General features: G+C 39.1%; 1 protein-coding gene across 4 annotated transcripts in view; it reads right to left on the reverse strand.

Moving 5' to 3' along the window:
- cnot10 (CCR4-NOT transcription complex, subunit 10) overlaps positions 1-19,806 on the reverse strand; it is a 34,938-nt gene that overhangs the window by 6,430 nt on the left and 8,702 nt on the right. For 2 of the 4 annotated variants that reach the window (XM_089117506.1, XM_039694516.2), the window contains exons 12-13: positions 10,909-11,088; positions 10,667-10,747 (exon numbers count right to left, since the gene is read on the reverse strand). In XM_089117506.1, the coding sequence (XP_088973632.1) occupies positions 10,667-10,747; positions 10,909-11,088 (261 nt within the window). Of the gene's footprint in view, positions 1-10,666; positions 10,787-10,908; positions 11,089-19,806 lie in introns of all 4 variants that reach the window. The other 2 variants (XM_089117505.1, XM_089117504.1) reach the window with 1 other exon arrangement.

A 19,806-nucleotide genomic window follows, 5' to 3' on the forward strand; every position in this document is an offset into this window, starting at 1 on the left:
ACCACTAACAAAGTTCATAATAGCTCCACACTTACACGGTAGGATAACGAGGGTCCCTACATACAAAACGAAGCATTGAGAACTTTGTAAGAGTACAGACCGTTTAATAAGAAGATATTTTATAAAAGACAACACACTTCGAATATGCAGGCAGGAGCCATCTTGGAAAACAGTCTCAGGCCCCGTCCACACTACTGCGTTTTCGTTTAAAAACGGAGAATTAAAACGAAAACGATCTCCGTCCACACTAGCGTTTTACCTGCGTATTAGAATTTATCTCCGTCCACACTAAAACGACTGAAAACGTGGATCACGTGACCATTCACCAACACTGGGCATGCGTGCGCCGGTGTAAACAGTGGTTGGCGAATCAGGGAAAGATACGTCATGACTGATAACACCCAATCATAGAGCCGAGCGTTAGCCTCTGCGTCATCGTTTGTAAACTCCTCCGTTTTGTCTCGTCCACACTAAAACGCCCTCCGGAGATTCAAAAAGCAAAACGCAGCTCCAGCGTTTCTAAACTTCTCCGTTTTAGGTCTTCGTTTTTCCCGTTTTAGTGTGGACGGGAGGTGCAAACGTAGCAAAAGGTCTCCGTTTTTAAACGAAAACGCAGTAGTGTGGACGGGGCCTCAACCAGTGGAACCACGAATGCCGTGCTAAGTGAGCTGGTCGACTGGAATTACGTTTGTGAAATCTAATTACATGGAAATGCTTGAATTGTATCTGTTTATTACAATATATGGGTGACTAACTGACTAACTGTGTGTGTGTGTGTGTGTGTGTGTGTGTGTGTGAGAGAGAGAGATAGAGAGATAGAACAGTGGAAACATAAAAACTGTTCTTATATTTTTGTATATTCGCAATAAAACACAACATTGTGCTTTTGTCACACTGTAAACTCTTGACAAACTGTAACCTACAACTGTCACCCAACCAAAATCACACACACACACACACACACACACACACACACAGTTTTTAAAGTAAAACATTTTTATCCTACTCCATTTCAAAACAGTTTGTGGGTTTCATCTTTTGGACATTTGTCATATTGCATTCTTTTTAAAAAGGGGGACCGGAGGGTGTGTTCTAACTACAGGGGATCACACTTCTCAGCCTCCCTGGAAAAGTCTATGCCGAGGTACTGGAGAGGAGAATACGGCCGGTATGGAACCTCGGATTCAGGAGGAATACTAATATAAGCCAGCCCGAAGTTGTGACTTGCAATGTGTGATGTGGTATCACAACCAGTTAGTGCATGAAATGCTACAAGGCTTGGTGCTCAATCCTTTGGCAGTCATAGAAACACTGATGTGCTTTTGATTCTGGTTTCCTATTTCCTGCACGTAGCATGTAAAAAACTCTGGCTGTTGTCTGCCACAATATATACCCATTGATGCTAGGGGTGGAACGGTACATGTATTTGTATTGAACCGAAACGGTACGGGCGTCATGGTTCGGTGAACGAATTTAAACGGAGAATACACGGTACAAAAATAAATAAAACTTGCGTGCATATTAATTAATGTAATGCGGAACTACTGTTAGATACGCGGGTTCTTTAGGGACACATAATCTGTACCATCGGCTAGCTCTGAACCGTCTATGCTCTGAACGCGCGTCGGCTTTCAAACGTTGGCTTTATTTCAAACGTGCGTTCAAACGCTGGCTTCATACGCGTATCCTCGCTTTGGACTAGCATGGAACTAGATGCGATAGACGCGAATTTGGCGCTCTATTCGCCAAATTTTGTTGTGACAGCATAATGAACAGGCTGCGATGTCAAGATTGCAATGCTGGTGTGTGTGTGTGTGTGAGAGATAGAACAGTGGAAACATAAAAACTGTTCTTATATTTTTGTTCATTCGCAATAAAACACAACATTGTGCTTTTGTCACACTGTAAACTATAACTGTCACCCAACCAAAATCACACACACGCACACACTGTTTTAAAAGTAAAACATTTTTATCCTACTCCATTTCAAAACAGTCTGTGGGTTTCATCTTTTGGACATTTGTCATATTGCATTGGTTTTAATTTCTTGTCCTCGGAGCACTAATCTTACACATTCTACATTAATTTAAAAAGAAAATCAAATGTGTTTTTAATGGTAGTATTATTTTATACAGAAATCAATTATTTATAATTCAGATGAGAATACATTGTTAATTAGCCTAATAATGTTAATTCAAATTAAGAAAAACAAATATATTGATCTGAAATATAGCTAAATTATTTAAAATTAATTCAGGTACAATTACCAAACATATCGCAAGGTCTTTTTGTCTTTTTATTAATTTAATTAATAAACTAATAATATAAAACTATTGTCGGTGCAGTACAAATTAACTGGTTCTATGCCTTTATTAATAAAACTTATTTAAAAAATAAAATACCTTCAGTATCGTTTTGCTTTTCCCTCCAATGTACCGAAATCGCACCGAACTGTGATGTCTGACTTCTGTGTACCATTCCACCCCTAATTGATGCTGTTTTTAACAAACTGCCAAAGGATACAGCACCAAGCCTTGTAAACAAAATGAGTTGGTATTTTGCAAATATATATACACAAAAACTCTTAATTTCCTCATCCTGATTGCCTACTCATAAAAAAAAAAACTAGGGTAAATGGTCCAACGACTGAGCAAGATAGGCAATTTGGGGGCCATTTTGATATGCAAATTAGTAGGTAAAAAACTCAAAAGTTCGCTTGGATACCATTTTGGGGGGGATTCGGCACCTTTGAAATATTTAAGGAAGGCCGGTTCCTGACTTGTACCCATAAATGCTCCTCACTTCTTATAGAAGGCCATTTTTCTGAAATCCATCTAGTCTAAGTCCTTTTGTTTGTTCATCTTTTATTCAGTCTTAATGTGGACAGGCCACAAAATTGGGGCACACATGAACTAGTGCATGTTATAACTTACTTTAATGAAAAATGATTTCAAAAAATTTTCTTAGCTTCCTAAATGGCAAGCTTCTCTGACAGGGGGGAACAGAGAAAAGCTCAATGCACTGAGTGGCTGCCTGTGACACAATAGCCAGCAGGATTCCAGGAAGAGCCCTTTGAGTAAATGGTGCTCGGGCTCATAAAAGTGTCAGTGTATCAGGGTGTCAGTGCAGGGTCAACACAATCCACACACCACACCCCTTCCCTTCACAGCGAACCACGTCCGGACAACCCTCTGGAGCAGACTGTCCTGCTGGATCAAAGATGAGGGGGAAGGGGAGCGTGTGGGATGGAGGTGGGGTTGAGGGTCTAATCAATTCCCGAGGCAAAAAAAAAAAAGAAAACAGTAATGTGAGAGTGAACTGTGAAGTGGGGGTGTAAAATAAGAGGTGTATTGTGGGCTAGCCGGGGAGGGGTATTCACAATTATAAGTATAAAAGGTACACTGCCTGAAGCAAAGCTTGCTACCAGAGGAGTCTAAGTGACTGTGTTGGTTAAAACAATGCAGGTTATCTGGCTTTACTGCAATTACTAATGCAATTGTTGCATTTGTGAACTAAAGAATTCTAAACCATTATGAAAACACTATGGAAAATGAATTAATATGTAATGTTTGGTTTTAGACAATTCAAACCGAGGGGAGCTAATGTTAGCCATGTTTGGAATAGTCTACTACCATTTGTGAATCAAATCTGCTTGGAATAATGTATCCTACAATGATCTTGAACCAGAAGTGGTTAATGAAACAGAAGCATCATCAGCTGTCATTTTGTTTTGCGTTTTAAAGATTTTTCACGGCTCATAATTTACATGTCGCAAGTTAAGATGTTGTTAGTCAAATGGATGTAAAATACAACCATTTATAAAGGTTTCTGCAGGCTATATCAAGGTAAATGTACGACTTTTTAAAACACCTTTTTAAGACCAAGTAAAGGAAATTTAAGGAATAAGAAAGGGAACACAATACGTCATCTAAATGTAAACGTCTATAATGGACATCTGTTGGAGTTTGAAAATACAACTTCCAACAGATATCCATTACTTTTTCATTTATTTCACACAAAAAAGCTAGAAAAATAACCTTAATTCAAAAGGAATTTATCATCATTTAGAAATATTTGTTCTTTTAAGCATAAACTCTCATAATTTGGTTTAATCTTTCAAGATTTTATTTTACATTTGCATCTCAAGCAATGCATTTACTTGAGACACAAATGTAAAATAAAATCTTAATTTAAGCTTCAATTAAAGAAGTTTAGATAACTGTATTGAAATAAAGAAGAAATACAGATTTTTATTTTTTGTGAGATCCATGCAAAATGTAATGCCATGAATTTGAATTTAAGACCTTTCTGTTCTCATTTAAGGCCTTTATTTGTGTAAGGGCAAAGCGATTTCACATGTTTTTTAGGCCCAAACATTTTGTCACATACAGAAAGCATCTGACTATCCGCTAGCTGCCTGTCCCCTAAACACACTGTAAAAAAAAACTCCCCAGGCTCCACAAATGGCAACAAAAACAAACTGCGGCAACCCACTCCACGAAACATAAACCGTTCCAGCCAATAACTGACAAGAAGGCCCTGGGGGGTGGGGTTTGGGGGGTCAGTGCAGATGAGGAGGGAGGGTCTATCTAGCCTCCGTTTTGTTTGAAAATACTTTAAACGTCAACAAGAAGTCACGTCACCCGACAACGCTTAGAGCACCTTTAAGACTTTTTAAGGCCTGCAGAAACCAAGTAGAAACAGTATTCAGTTTTCTTCCTCTGTATTTCTGTCTTGTTTTCCAGTACAAGTTTCACCACTGGATGTCACTAATTCAAAACAATGAAAGAAACATAGCTTGATGACACAGTGACGGAGAGTGGAGTCATGGAAGTTGTTCACCTCCACAACCGTTTTTGCTTTATATGTTTTATCTTTGGCGACAGAACCAGCAGCAAACGATGAATAACTGTGGTCCATCACAAATGTGCAAAACAAACAACAGTGGCTTGCTAGATGCTGCCGGAGATCGTCGGCTTTGACGCTACAACTACTACTTTTTGGATTTTGTCAGGAAGCGCACTGTGACTCTACAGACAGCTGAGGTTAGGGACATGCGAAGCAAAGACATGGGCCAGGTCAGAGGTCACTGGTTAATATTGTGAATTTCTCTGGATTTAAACATAGTTGGAACATATGAGATAATATAGTACAGAAATCAAGAAAACATAATTGTTCTAAAGGTTTTTGGATATTTTAAAGAAAAAAATTGTTCCTTTACACAATGTACCTTTAACATTCATAATAGGGCTGAACGATTTTGGAAAATAATCTAATTGCGATTTTTTTAACCAATATTGCGATTGCGATTTAAAAAAAAAGTTATTTACCTTCTGTATTAGTCGACAAAGACAAGCAATAAATCATTGTACAGTAGGGATGGGAATCTTTAGATAGCTAATGATCCGATCTACTTTTTTTCTTATTAATTAATCTTAATAACTCTTAAAATATGTATTTAATTACATGTGTAAAAACACATACTTTAAAAAAAACATTTAATTAAACCAATTACATGTTAAGAATTTAAAATAGGCTATATAAAATAATATAGCTTAAAAATATAAAAGCTAGTAAATAAAGAGAAACAAACAAAAAAAAACATTACAAGCAATAAACAAAGAGTGGTCTCTGTATTTAAAAGTAGGCTGTCTGAATGTTTTTCATTCAAGAGCTGGAGTGATTTCCCCTCAGTTTAGATACGATATGCTGCATTCACACTAATAAATATATATCTCTTTTCAAATTGTAAATGTGGTTTGTCCTGTTGATTTAAGATATAACTGACCGTGTTTACATTAATTTCGCGTCATAAAAGCATTTTGACATGCAAGTACATTTAACCATGAGTCGCTCACAGCTGCATGCACGAGCGCTCTTCACAAAGCACGTGTTAGTATTTTAAAATGAAAGCAGCCTTCTCAGTGATTTTCATGGTTTTAATATATAAGCCAACTGCATTCCAAAGGACATAAATAATGCCTCTGTGAAGCATTTGTAAAGAAAATACCCGCGGGAGAGAACGCGCACTGCAAGTGTAACGTTATAACATCAAGCAAAGCGGCAAAATCTGTTCAATGAAGCCCGCGAATGTCCTTGTAATTCGGTTCAGTCCCGAACTCTATGAAATAACGTTAGCTACTATGTTTTGGAAGGTTCGAGCGGTGTCGTGTGTGTGAGTGAGGAAGAGAGAGAGCGAGAAAATAGAAGCAAGCAGATTCAGAACCCGGTTCGTTTCTAAAGCATGCGCAGCGTCATCACGCATCTGTGTTTAAAAACTATAAGCTCATACTCGATTATGAAATTCTCTGAATCGATCCAGGATTGTTGAGGACAGAATAAATAACACAATATCACATACATTAAAAATAAACTGTTCTTTTCTGAATGCCTGACCGCGTAGCGTGGCAAGTTGATGCTTTATCTTGCAGACTGCTTTTCTCTCGCGTGTCACGTGACCAGTGTAATCGCAGCTCTTGCGATTACGAAATCGCGCTTCATCATTTCGCGATTTTATCGCAAATGCAATTAATCGTTTAGCCCTAATTCATAAATGAAGAAAAATTTACCAGAGAAACAAAATAACAAATTTCTGAAAAATTCATCAAAATTAAAGTCGGCATGAAATCAAATTTGACAAATCTTCTTTTTATACGTCATATAATAGTGTTTATTATAAATTACTTATATGTGCACTTCATTATTCATTTTTTTTTAATTCATGTACCGTTATAATCTTTTTGCAAATACATTACCCTTCCCTCCCCCATCGAAACGACCTCTCTTCTATTTCGGTCACGTTGAATGGCAAAAGGGTGTGGCCAGATCCGATGAGGGTGCGGCTATTGGTACACCGCCTCTCAGAGAATCACATTCAAATCTGCCTCCATTTTGTTTGCAATGCCCTAGGCCTGTAGCGATCATGGTAGCGATGCGTCGATGACGTCGACGTAAAAATTTAGTCGACGTCATATTTTACAAGTTTACGGCTGCAGAACACCGCTATCTATAGTAGCTAACATGAACGTTAGCTAACGTTACTAACCTAGCATGAACAAACTGAACAGAGCTAAGATGCCTTGGTTGGCCCAGCACCACCAAAGTGCACAGCTGCTAGATCTAGCTAACGGTAGCAAGCAGATTGCACTAGCTTTTTTTGACGTTATCTGTCGAACGTTAGCTAACTCACGAGTCACGACTTAACTGTGGTGGTTTACGAGTTACATACATATCATTGACTAACGTTAGCTGCACATAAGCTGGTGCGCAGTGCTCACCACATTGAATGCCCAACCTCCAGAGATCCAATCAATTCCCGATGGATGAAATCAAGCTCTGCCCTTCATTTTTTTCTAATTTCAGAAGCCAATTCACTCGGATATACGTCACAAGAAGGAAAAAATGACAATCTCAGCTTCTGTTTCATGCCGACTTTAAAGGGATAGTTCACCCAAAAATGAAAATTCTGTCAGTTTTTACTCACCCTCAACCCCGTAAGACCTTCGTTCATCTTCGGAACACATTAAGATATTTTTTATTAAATCTGAGAGCTGGATATCTCCTCCATAAGCTTCTAAGGGATTGAAACTTGCTGGCCCAGAAAAGTTATTAAAGGGTAACTAAACCCCTGGTCAGAGCCTGACTCCACCCACTGGCAAGATTTGAAAAATTCTGAAAAAATAGGCAGACCCCAGCGGAGATAGAGGGGACGAGTCGAGGGTGGGGCATGCACTTGAGACCCGCAGTGACAGCCGCTGTCAGCCTCTAATGGAGAGCGAATGGAGTGACGCAAGAGGCTTTGCAACCGAGCGGTCATTTGAAGTCGAGGAGTTTTCTCCCACACCTTCACCTGAAGTGGAGGACGGTGAATAGTCTGTGGACACAGGGCGATATCAATTCCAACCTCTGGCTCAAACTGTGGTCTTAACCCCCGCATCGCGACTGGCATCTGATGAGTTCTGTCGAGTTGATGTCAATAGCGCGCGCTCTGTACGCATAATTGATATTTTGCTGCTATGTGAAAAAATCCAGCAAAATGCGCTGGCACGTTTGTCGACCCCAGAGGATTAACTTTAGCCTAACCATAAATTGTGATTAAAATATACACGATCACTCACATCAAGACAATGGTGAAGTCCATGCAGGAGGAGCAGTGTTTGGCACTGCGTCGCTTTTCAGCATGAGCTGTGTGGTGCATGTCCGTTACCATCATGATCACTAGGGCTGGGTATTGAGACAAATTTCACAATTCGATTCGATTTCGATTCACAAGCTTGCAATTCGATTCAATTTCGATTACGATTCAATATCAATTATTTAGGATATCAGTTACAATAAATGGCCATTTTTCTCAAGGGAATCAAATCTCTTAAATGCTGTAAACTATGGGAGTCTAGTTGTAGCCTATATACTTCATTAGCCTAATATGAAGGTAACTGTTTTGTAGCTATACAAACACTTAAATTACACTTTTATTTATTTTATAATAAGAAGATTATATGAAATATAAACATTTAAATGGTGGCTGTCATAAAAACTTGCCAGATTTATTCAAATATGCATTAAATATTGAAGAACATTAAGATTATAATGCATATGTAATATGGTGTATATATTTAGTAAAATGCTCCTCTCTGGAGTTATTTTTTCTAGCTGACTAACGAGTTTATGTGGGTTTTCTGAGGTAAATATGACGTTACATGACATTGATTACAAGCTGTTTAACTGACGTCTTTCCACGGTTGAAACGCTGATTGAGCGAATCAATGTGACATGATACGGATTTCGATAAGTTGTACTCCATCTTTTAACACACTTTCAGATGCTCATTCATGTTTATTTGGCGCTGTGACTGGTATTATTAAGCCGGAAGAGAGATCAGCGCTGCTGCTTCTCTTGAGCTGCACCAGAGCGATCTCACGCCACAGCGACAAAACGCTATTTATGTTTTTGAACTTCTAAAGAAAATGGACGTAATTTGAAAATTGAGACTTTGTTTCATATCAATAGTAACAAAGGACAAAGATTATTGCAATTTTTTTGGATGCGCGCAGCCGCGATACAATGATCCATTCATCAAATGAAACAGGATGACTAATCAATTCTTGAGATTTAAGGATCGATATCGGTTCGTAAAAATGAGAATCGATTAATATCGAGAAATCAATATTTATTACCCTGCCCTAATGATCACTGTACTAAACACAGATAAATCTATCAGATGAAGCTATCCTAACTGTACTATGCTACTAACTAACTAGGCTATGCAAAATAATCTAAATAACTACATAAATGCTATGCTAGTAAATAGATGATACAATACCCTATCCAGATCGTTTTCAATACTAGTAATTCCAACTCTTGACTCGCAGTGGTTTTGACGAAACAAGATGCCGAGGGCGTGGTAGCTCGTACCAAGGGCGTGGTGAGCTGAAACCTGTGTACGCCACAAAGAACCGCAAACATCCAATAGGAAAATTCAACTGCAGTAGCCACCTTTCAACCTGAAGAGGGCAGCCCTAAGACGTTTTTACACCATATATTGTAGAAATAAAACACTTTATACCCAAATGTCAAAAAAAGTTACTCGAATCAATGGTCAGCATTAATAAAGCCCCATTCTTACAGATCATTAACTAAAATAAGTTGGTTTAGGGTTTAGTTACCCTTTAAAGACATCGTTAAAATAGTCCAAGTGAATACAGTGGCTCAATCTTAAGTTTATCAAGCGTCAAGAATACTTTTTGAGCGCAAAAACAAACAAAAATAACAACTTTATTTCAACTATTCATTTTCAGTTAAACTAGTGTAATTGCGTAGAGCTACGTCACACATAGGCTCACTATTGGCCGACGCTGATCATGTGTGTGATGCGTGTGACGTAAAACAACAGAAGGTTACGCTGTTAACACTAGTGAACTCACTCGAGGATCACCGAGAAGGAAATTAATAGTTGAATAAAGTCGTTATTTTTGTTTGGGATTTTTTGGCACACAAAAGTGTTCTTGTCGCTTGATAAACTTAGGATTGAGCCACTGTAGTCACTTGGACTATTTTAACGATATCTAATAACTTTTCAAGTTTCAATCGCTTAAGAAGCCTATGGAGGAGTGATCCAGCTCTCAGATTTCATCAAAAAATATCTTAATGTGTTCCGAAGATGAACGAAGGTCTTACGGGGTTGGGACAACATGAGGGTGAGTAAAAACTGACAGAATTTTCATTTTGGGGTGAACTATCCCTTTAAGTGTTTAAGCTTAAAAAAGAAAATAAATCCATCATGTTCTTGTTTACTTAGAGCATACACTCTTAATTTTGATTTAACATAAGACATCTGATGTAATTTTCTTCTCAAGTAAATGTTTTTTGATTTAGGAATTTAAGATATTTGTATTGGAAAACGGAGTAAGAAAATCTCTTTAGCACTAGCTAGCAACATTTCGTCGCACAATGGGCTGAGCCAAATCAAATGTGTTAAAAAATGGACTGTATTTATACAGCGCTTTCACACACCCAATGCCCACCAAAGTGCTTTACATATTGCCTCACATTCACCCATTCACTCACTCATTCATACACCGACGGCGGTGTCAGCCATGCAAGGCGCGAGCATCTCCTTTTATGTGAAGTGAGAAATTCATTCCAGAAAAGTCTCCAGTAACCTCACCTTAGATTCTCCACCTCCTGCTTTCTCAAGGGTGATGAGGGCGCAGCAGGAATGAACTTGTCTCCCTCTTGGGTCTTCCCACTGTCAGTCAAAGAAAAAATCCAAGTCACCAGATCATCTCTATCATCAAAGGGTGAGAAGAGGGTATCTGACAAGTTCTGAAATGTGTTCAGCAAATTAAATCTTCAACTGTATTAAATCTAGTCTGGGATCTGTTTTTGCCAGCATGCATGTACATGTACCTGCAGGCATCGCTGGTTTCGCTGCCGCTTTCTGTGCTGCCCGGCTGACTGCAACTCTTGGAGCTGTTGTCGGGTTTGCTGTCGTGCTGCTGGTGCTCAGGCAGCAGGAGCAAAGCGTTACGCAGACAGATTGCTGCAAACTCCATACTGGCCACTGGGATTGCAGCTGACTGCCCTTCACTGCACACAAACACATACAATTTAGCATGGAAATGCATAAGGATTTTTTTTTTTTTGTATAAGCTGGTATAAGCCGATATCTTTGAATGCTACTTCTAGAATAAGTGCAACAGGATGACATCTTCTGGAGAGACTCTGACATTACAGTACTTTCACCAATTTGAAATCTAGTTACACCCCTCCAATCAGGCACACAATCTCAAACAGCTACTTTTCTAACACTTTTAATAACTAGTTAAAATATAGCTGCAAGCAGCAATGCAGGGGCCAAGCCCGGAAGCAGCATCAACTCAGACATTTGAAAACAAAAACAAAAAACTGTTGTGCCAGTAGTACAAGTGAAAATAACCTCAAAATTAAGATTTTTTTAATATATAAATTTGCTGCATGTTATATTTTTGGAAGTCCTTTCTCAGACAGACACCATGTCTAGAACTGATACAACTTTTCCACCACTTATGGCCACAGTACCTCTTGCGGTCTGGGCATGTGCCACACAGGATTCGAACCCACGACCGCAATGGTTCGGGATTCGTGACACGTGGTTTAGCAGCTTGCGCCACACAGAAGACGCAAATAATTAAGCTGCAGAGGAGAGCCTTCAGTATAAGAATAAGCACACAAAATCATGTTAACGTGATTAGCATGCTAAGCTAGCTCAATGCTAATTTAGCTTATGGTTATCCTGATAGCTGATGAGACGCATTCAAAAGAATGGCACCTGGTTAGCATGCTAAACAATTATTATGCTAAGCTAACTAGCATAAGGCAACAAACACAGGCTAGGTCAACTTTGGAGACAAATATCTCTGAAACGATAGCGAATATCAAAAATCGGTTCAGTCATTTCTGTGCGGCTCGGTCCAAAGATTATGTGACCAAATTTTGGACAAATTCGAACAAGATTTGAAGGAGGAGTAGCGAAAAAATGTTTTTTCATTTGCTCCAATATGGCGGACAGTCACATTGTTGGAAAATGCAAAATGAGACATCGGTGGAATCGTTATAAGCCAAGGAACATATTGATATGAAGAAATTACATTTTGAACAATATTTGCAAAAGTTATAAGCGTCTTTACAAAAAACCTTATAACTTTGGAACACTAGGTGGCGCTGTGATAAAACTTCTCATGTACCTTCAGGGCATGCTAATGATTATCCATGCCAAATTTGGTGAAGAAATTTCAAAGAGTTTTAAAGATATTGAAAATTATGACAAAATTCAAAATGGCGGACACGGGGTACAGCCCATCATGGCAAAATTGATATCCACGGATTCGGCATGATCCAAGGAATCCATAGATACCACATTTATGATTTTCTGAAAAACTGTTCAAAAGTTATTGGCCAAAATAGCAATTTTGCATATCTCATGACCCGTAGGTGGCGCTATTCCCAACTTTGGTATGGAACCTCAGAACATGCTTCCGATGATGCGTACCAATTTTCGTTTCGATTGATCAAATTTTGGCCGAGATACAGCCTCTTAGCCAATTTTGGGTGGACCTCGTTAAGTTTGCGACACCATAACTTTTGAACAAAGATGAATAAAAAAAATCTGTTCAGTCATTTCTGTGCGGCTCAGTCCGAAGATCATTTGAGCAAATTTTGGACAGAATTGGACAAAATTTGAAGGAGGAGTAGGGAAAAAACTGAATACTGTACATTTCAAAATGGCCTCTACTGTAATGGGCGGGGTCTTAATGTAAGGTATTGGTTGTGATCAGCATGATGAGAGGAATCAGGTGTACTAAGTTTCATGTCTCTAGAGCAAAGGGTTCAAAAGTTATAACCATTTCAATGTTGAATTTTTGAACTGGTGGTGGCGCTATAGAGTTGGTCGTAGAGGGTCAAAAATTGGACCAATTACTAATAATTACCATCACTACAAGTGTGCCAAATTTCATCATTTTCCTACTTACGGTTCATAGGGCTGCCATAGACTTCCATTTACGGAATAATAATAATAATAAATATAGCTGCAAGCAGCAATGCAGGGGCCAAGCCCGGAAGCAGCAGCAACTCCGACATTTGAAAAAAAAAAACTGTTGGGTCAGTAGTACAAGTGAAAATAACCTCAAAATTAAGATTTTTTTAATATATAAATTTGCTGCATGTTATATTTTTGGAAGTCCTTTCTCAGACAGACACCATGTCTAGAACTGAAACAACTTTTCCACCACTTAAGGCCACAGTACCTCTTGCGGTCTGGGCATGTGCCACACAGGATTCGAACCCACGACCGCAATGGTTCGGGATTCGTGACACGTGGTTTAGCAGCTTGCGCCACACAGAAGACGCAAATAACTGAGCTGCAGAGGAGATCCTTCAGTATAAGAATAAGCACACAAAATCATGTTAACGCAATTAGCATGCTAAGCTAGCTCAATGTTAACGTAGCTAATGGTTATCCTGATAGCTGAAGAGCCGCATTCAAAAGAATTGCACCTGGTTAGCATGCTAAACAATTATTATGCTAAGCTAACTAGCATAAGTCAACAAACACAGGCTAGGTCAACTTTGGAGGCAAATATCTCTCAAACGATAGCGAATATCAAAAATCTGTTCAGTCATTTCTGTGCGGCTCGGTCCAAAGATTATCTGACAAAATTTTAAACAAATTCGAGCAAGATTTGCAGGAGGAGTAGCGAAAAAATTGTTTTTCATTTGCTCCAATATGGCGGACAGTCACATTGTTGGAAAATGAAAAATGAGACATCGGTGGAATCGTTATAAGCCAAGGAACATATTGATATGAAGAAATTACATTTTGAACAATATTTGCAAAAGTTATAAGCATCTTTACAAAAAACCTTATAACTTGGGAACACTAGGTGGCGCTGTGATAAAACTTCTCATGTACCTTCAGGGCATGCTAATGATGATCCATGCCCAATTTGGTCAAGAAATTTCAAAGAGGTTTAAAGATATTGCAAATTATGACAAAATTCAAAATGGCGGACACGAGGTATAGCCCATCATGGCAAAATCGATATCCACGGATTCGGCATGATCCAAAGAATCCATAGATACCACATTTATGATTTTCTGAAAAACTGTTCAAAAGTTATTGGCCAAAATAGCAATTTTTCATATCTCATGACCCGTAGGTGGCGCTATTCCCAACTTTGGTATGGAACCTCAGAACATGCTTCTGATAAAGCGTATCGATTTTCGTTTCGATTGATTCAATTTTGGCCGAGATACAGCCTCTTAGCCAATTTTGGGTGGACCTCGTTAAGTTTGCGACACCATAACTTTTGAACAAAGATGAATAAAAAAAATCGGTTCAGTCATTTCTGTGCGGCTCAGTCCGAAGATCATTTGAGCAAATTTTGGACAGAATTGAACAAAATTTGAAGGAGGAGTAGGGAAAAAACTGAATACTGTACATTTCAAAATGGCCTCTACTGTAATGGGCGGGGTCTTAATGTAAGGTATTGGTTGTGATCAGCATGATGAGAGGAATCAGGTGTACTAAGTTTCATGTCTCTAGAGCAAAGGGTTCAAAAGTTATAACCATTTCAATGTTGAATTTTTGAACTGGTGGTGGCGCTATAGAGTTGGTCCTAGAGGGTCAAAAATTGGACCAATTACTAATAATTACCATCACTACAAGTGTGCCAAATTTCAACATTTTCCTACTTACGGTTCATAGGGCTGCCATAGACTTCCATTTACGGAATAATAATAATAATAATAATAAATATAGCTGCAAGCAGCAACACGGGGCCAAGCCCAGCAAGGCGCAGCAAGCAGACCATGCGCGGAACAGAGCCAGCACATCAAGTACAGCAGTGCAGCAGGCATTTAAGCACCAAGAGCAGTGCAGAGCCGCAAGAACAAAAACAGCACAAATTGAATACACATGTCAATGAAGCACAAACAGCAGTGCAGAGCAGGAAGGAATTGAAATGAAAACTTATTACACAATTTTAAAGTCGCCCCACGTGGGACTCGAACCCACAACCAGAGTGGTTCAGTATTTGAGATACATGGTTTAACATATTGCGCCACTCAGAGGTTGTGAATTTCAAAGCAGCGGGGGAGAGGGTTCAGTGTGAGAATGATTCACAAAAAAGTTCCATGACATGTTATCCAGATTAGCATGCTAAGCTAGCTCAGTTCTAATGTATCTTATTACTTGGTGCATCCAATCGTGGCAAAATGCATATCATTGGATTCGACAGGACGCAGGGAATCAATAGATACCAATTTTATGATTTTGTGACAAACTGTTCACAAGTTACAGCTTCTGATCCATCTCTGGGTCAACCTTGTTCATTTTGCGACATCATAACTTTTTTTTTCCCCATATTGCAAAAAAAACGGGAACAGTACTTTTATGCGGCTCGGTCCGAAGATCATTTGTGTGCATGTTTGGAGAAAATTGGACAAAATTTGAAGGAGGAGTAGCGAAAAAACGGTTTCCCATTCGCTCCAATATGGTGGCCAGTCACATTGTTCAAAAGTAACATATGAGATATCGTTGAAATCGGCATAACCCAAGGAATATTTTGACATATAGAAATCAAATTTCAAGCAATATTAGCAAAAGTTATAAGCGTTTTTTCAAAAAACAATGATATCTCTGGAACAATAGGTGGCGCTGTTCCCAACTTTGGCATGGAACCTCAGAACATGCTTCCGATGAAGCATACCAATTTTCGTTTCGATTGATCAAACTTTGGCCGAGATACAGCCTCTTAACCAATTTTGGGTGGACCTTGTTAAGTTTGCAAAAGCATAACTTTTGAAGAATGAAAAATAAAAAAAATCTGTTCAGTCATTTCTGTGCGGCTCAGTCTGATGATCATTTGAGCGCATGTTTGGACAAAATTGGACAAAATTTGAAGGAGGAGTAGCGAAAAAACTGAATACTGTACATTTCAAAATGGCCACTACTGTAATGGGCGGGGTCTTAATGTACGGTATTGGTTGTGATCAGCATGATGAGAGGAATCGGGTGTACTAAGTTTCGTGTCTCTAGAGCAAAGGGTTCAAAAGTTATAACCATTTCAATGTTGAATTTTTGAACTGGTGGTGGCGCTATAGAGTTGGTCCTAGAGGGTCAAAAATTGGTCCAATTACTATTCATTAGCATCACTACAAGTGTGCCAAATTTCATCATTTTCCTATGTACGGTTCATAGGGCTGCCATAGACTTCCATTGGCGGAAGAATGAGCAAATTGTTATTTTGACAATAACAATTGCTAATATAGCTGCAAGCAGCAATGCAGGGGCCAAGCCCGGAAGCAGCAGCAACTCCGACATTTGAAAAAAAAAACTGTTGGGTCAGTAGTACAAGTGAAAATAACCTCAAAATTAAGATTTTTTTAATATATAAATTTGCTGCATGTTATATTTTTGGAAGTCCTTTCTCAGACAGACACCATGTCTAGAATTGAAACAACTTTTCCACCACTTAAGGCCACAGTACCTCTTGCGGTCTGGGCATGTGCCACACAGGATTCGAACCCACGACCGCAATGGTTCGGGATTCGTGACACGTGGTTTAGCAGCTTGCGCCACACAGAAGACGCAAATGATAGAGCTGCAGAGGAGAGGCTTCAGTATAAGAATAAGCACACAAAATCATGTTAACGTGATTAGCATGCTAAGCTAGCTCAATGCTAACGTAGCTTATGGTTATCCTGATAGCTGAAGAGCCGCATTCAAAAGAATTGCACCTGGTTAGCATGCTAAACAATTATTATGCTAAGCTAACTAGCATAAGGTAACTAACACAGGCTAGGTCAACTTTGGAGACAAATATCTCTCAAACGATAGCGAATATCAAAAATCTGTTCAGTCATTTCTGTGCGGCTCGGTCCAAAGATTATGTGACCAAATTTTGGACAAATTCGAGCAAGATTTGAAGGAGGAGTAGCGAAAAAATGTTTTTTCATTTGCTCCAATATGGCGGACAGTCACATTGTTGGAAAATGAAAAATGAGACATCGGTGGAATTGTTATAAGCCAAGGAACATATTGACATGAAGAAATTACATTTTGAACAATATTTGCAAAAGTTATAAGCGTCTTTACAAAAAACCTTATAACTTTGGAACACTAGGTGGCGCTGTGATAAAACTTCTCATGTACCTTCAGGGCATGCTAATGATGATCCATGCCAAATTTGGTCAAGAAATTTCAAAGAGGTTTAAAGATATTGCAAATTATGACAAAATTCAAAATGGCGGACACGAGGTACAGCCCATCATGTCAAAATCGATATCCACGGATTCGGCATGATCCAAGGAATCCATAGATACCACATTTATGATTTTCTGAAAAACTGTTCAAAAGTTATTGGCCAAAATAGCCATTTTTCATATCTCATGACCCGTAGGTGGCGCTATTCCCAACTTTGGTATGGATCCTCAGAACATGCTTCCGATGAAGCGTACCAATTTTCGTTTCGATTGATTCAATTTTGGCCGAGATACAGCCTCTTAGGCAATTTTGGGTGGACCTCGTTAAGTTTGCGACACCATAACTTTTGAACAAAGATGAATAAAAAAAATCGGTTCAGTCATTTCTGTGCGGCTCAGTCCGAAGATCATTTGAGCAAATTTTGGACAGAATTGGACAAAATTTGAAGGAGGAGTAGGGAAAAAACTGAATACTGTACATTTCAAAATGGCCTCTACTGTAATGGGCGGGGTCTTAATGTAAGGTATTGGTTGTGATCAGCATGATGAGAGGAATCAGGTGTACTAAGTTTCATGTCTCTAGAGCAAAGGGTTCAAAAGTTATAACCATTTCAATGTTGAATTTTTGAACTGGTGGTGGCGCTATAGAGTTGGTCCTAGAGGGTCAAAAATTGGACCAATTACTAATAATTACCATCACTACAAGTGTGCCAAATTTCAACATTTTCCTACTTACGGTTCATAGGGCTGCCATAGACTTCCATTTACGGAATAATAATAATAATAATAAATATAGCTGCAAGCAGCAACACGGGGCCAAGCCCAGCAAGGCGCAGCAAGCAGACCAAGCACAGAGCCAGCACATCAAGTACAGCAGTGCAGCAGGCATTTAAGCACCAAGAGCAGTGCAGAGCCGCAAAAACAAAAACAGCACAAATTGAATAAACGTGTAAATGAAGCACAGTGAGCATTTAAGCACAAACAGCAGTGCAGAGTTGGAAGGAATTGAAATGATAACTTATTACACAATTTTAAAGTCGCCCCACGTGGGACTCAAACCCACAACCAGAGTGGTTCAGTACTTGAGATACATGGTTTAACATATTGCGCCACTCAGAGGTTGTGAATTTCAAAGCAGCAGGGGAGAGGGTTCAGTATGAGAATGATTCACAAAAAAGTTCCATGACATGTTATCCAGATTAGCATGCTAAGCTAGCTCAGTTCTAATGTATCTTATGACTTGGTGCATCCAATCGTGGCAAAATGCATATCCTCTGATTCGACAGGACGCAAGGAATCAATAGATACCAATTTTATGATTTTGTGACAAACTGTTCACAAGTTACAGCTTCTGATCCATCTCTGGGTCAACCTTGTTCATTTTGCGACATCATAACTTTTTTTTTCCCCATATTGCAAAAAAAACGGGAACAGTACTTTTATGCGGCTCGGTCCGAAGATCATTTGTGTGCATGTTTGGAGAAAATTGGACAAAATTTGAAGGAGGAGTAGCGAAAAAACTGTTTCCCATTCGCTCCAATATGGTGGCCAGTCACATTGTTCAAAAGTAACATATGAGATATCGTTGAAATCGGCATAACCCAAGGAATATTTTGACATATAGAAATCAAATTTCAAGCAATATTAGCAAAAGTTATAAGCGTTTTTTCAAAAAACAATGATATCTCTGGAACAATAGGTGGCGCTGTTCCCAACTTTGGCATGGAACCTCAGAACATGCTTCCGATGAAGCATACCAATTTTCGTTTCGATTGATCAAACTTTGGCCGAGATACAGCCTCTTAACCAATTTTGGGTGGACCTTGTTAAGTTTGCAAAAGCATAACTTTTGAAGAATGAAAAATAAAAAAAGATCTGTTCAGTCATTTCTGTGCGGCTCAGTCTGATGTTTATTTGAGCGCATGTTTGGACAAAATTGGACAAAATTTGAAGGAGGAGTAGCGAAAAAACTGAATACTGTACATTTCAAAATGGCCACTACTGTAATGGGCGGGGTCTTAATGTACGGTATTGGTTGTGATCAACATGATGAGAGAAATCAGGTGTACTAAGTTTCATGTCTCTAGAGCAAAGGGTTCAAAAGTTATAACCATTTCAATGTTGAATTTTTGAACTGGTGGTGGCGCTATAGAGTTGGTCCTAGAGGGTCAAAAATTGGTCCAATTACTATTCATTAGCATCACTACAAGTGTGCCAAATTTCATCATTTTCCTATGTACGGTTCATAGGGCTGCCATAGACTTCCATTGGCGGAAGAAGAAGCAAATTGTTATTTTGACAATAACAATTGCTATTAAAGCTGCAAGCAGCCTTTGCGGGGCCAAGCCCTAAAAGGGACCACAAGCAGAACAAGTACAACAAGCACATGTTCTTTCTCAGACAGACACCATGTGTAGAACTGAAACGACTTTTCCACCACTTAAGGCCACAGTACCTCTTGCGGTCTGGGCATGTGCCACACGGGATTCGAACCCACGACCGCAATGGTTCGGGATTCATGACACGTGGTTTAGCAGCTTGCGCCACTCATAGGATATAAAT

Source organism: Pimephales promelas, chromosome 12 (genome assembly GCF_988280905.1).
Source record: "Pimephales promelas chromosome 12, fPimPro1.hap1.1, whole genome shotgun sequence".
Classification (NCBI taxonomy): domain Eukaryota; kingdom Metazoa; phylum Chordata; class Actinopteri; order Cypriniformes; family Leuciscidae; genus Pimephales; species Pimephales promelas.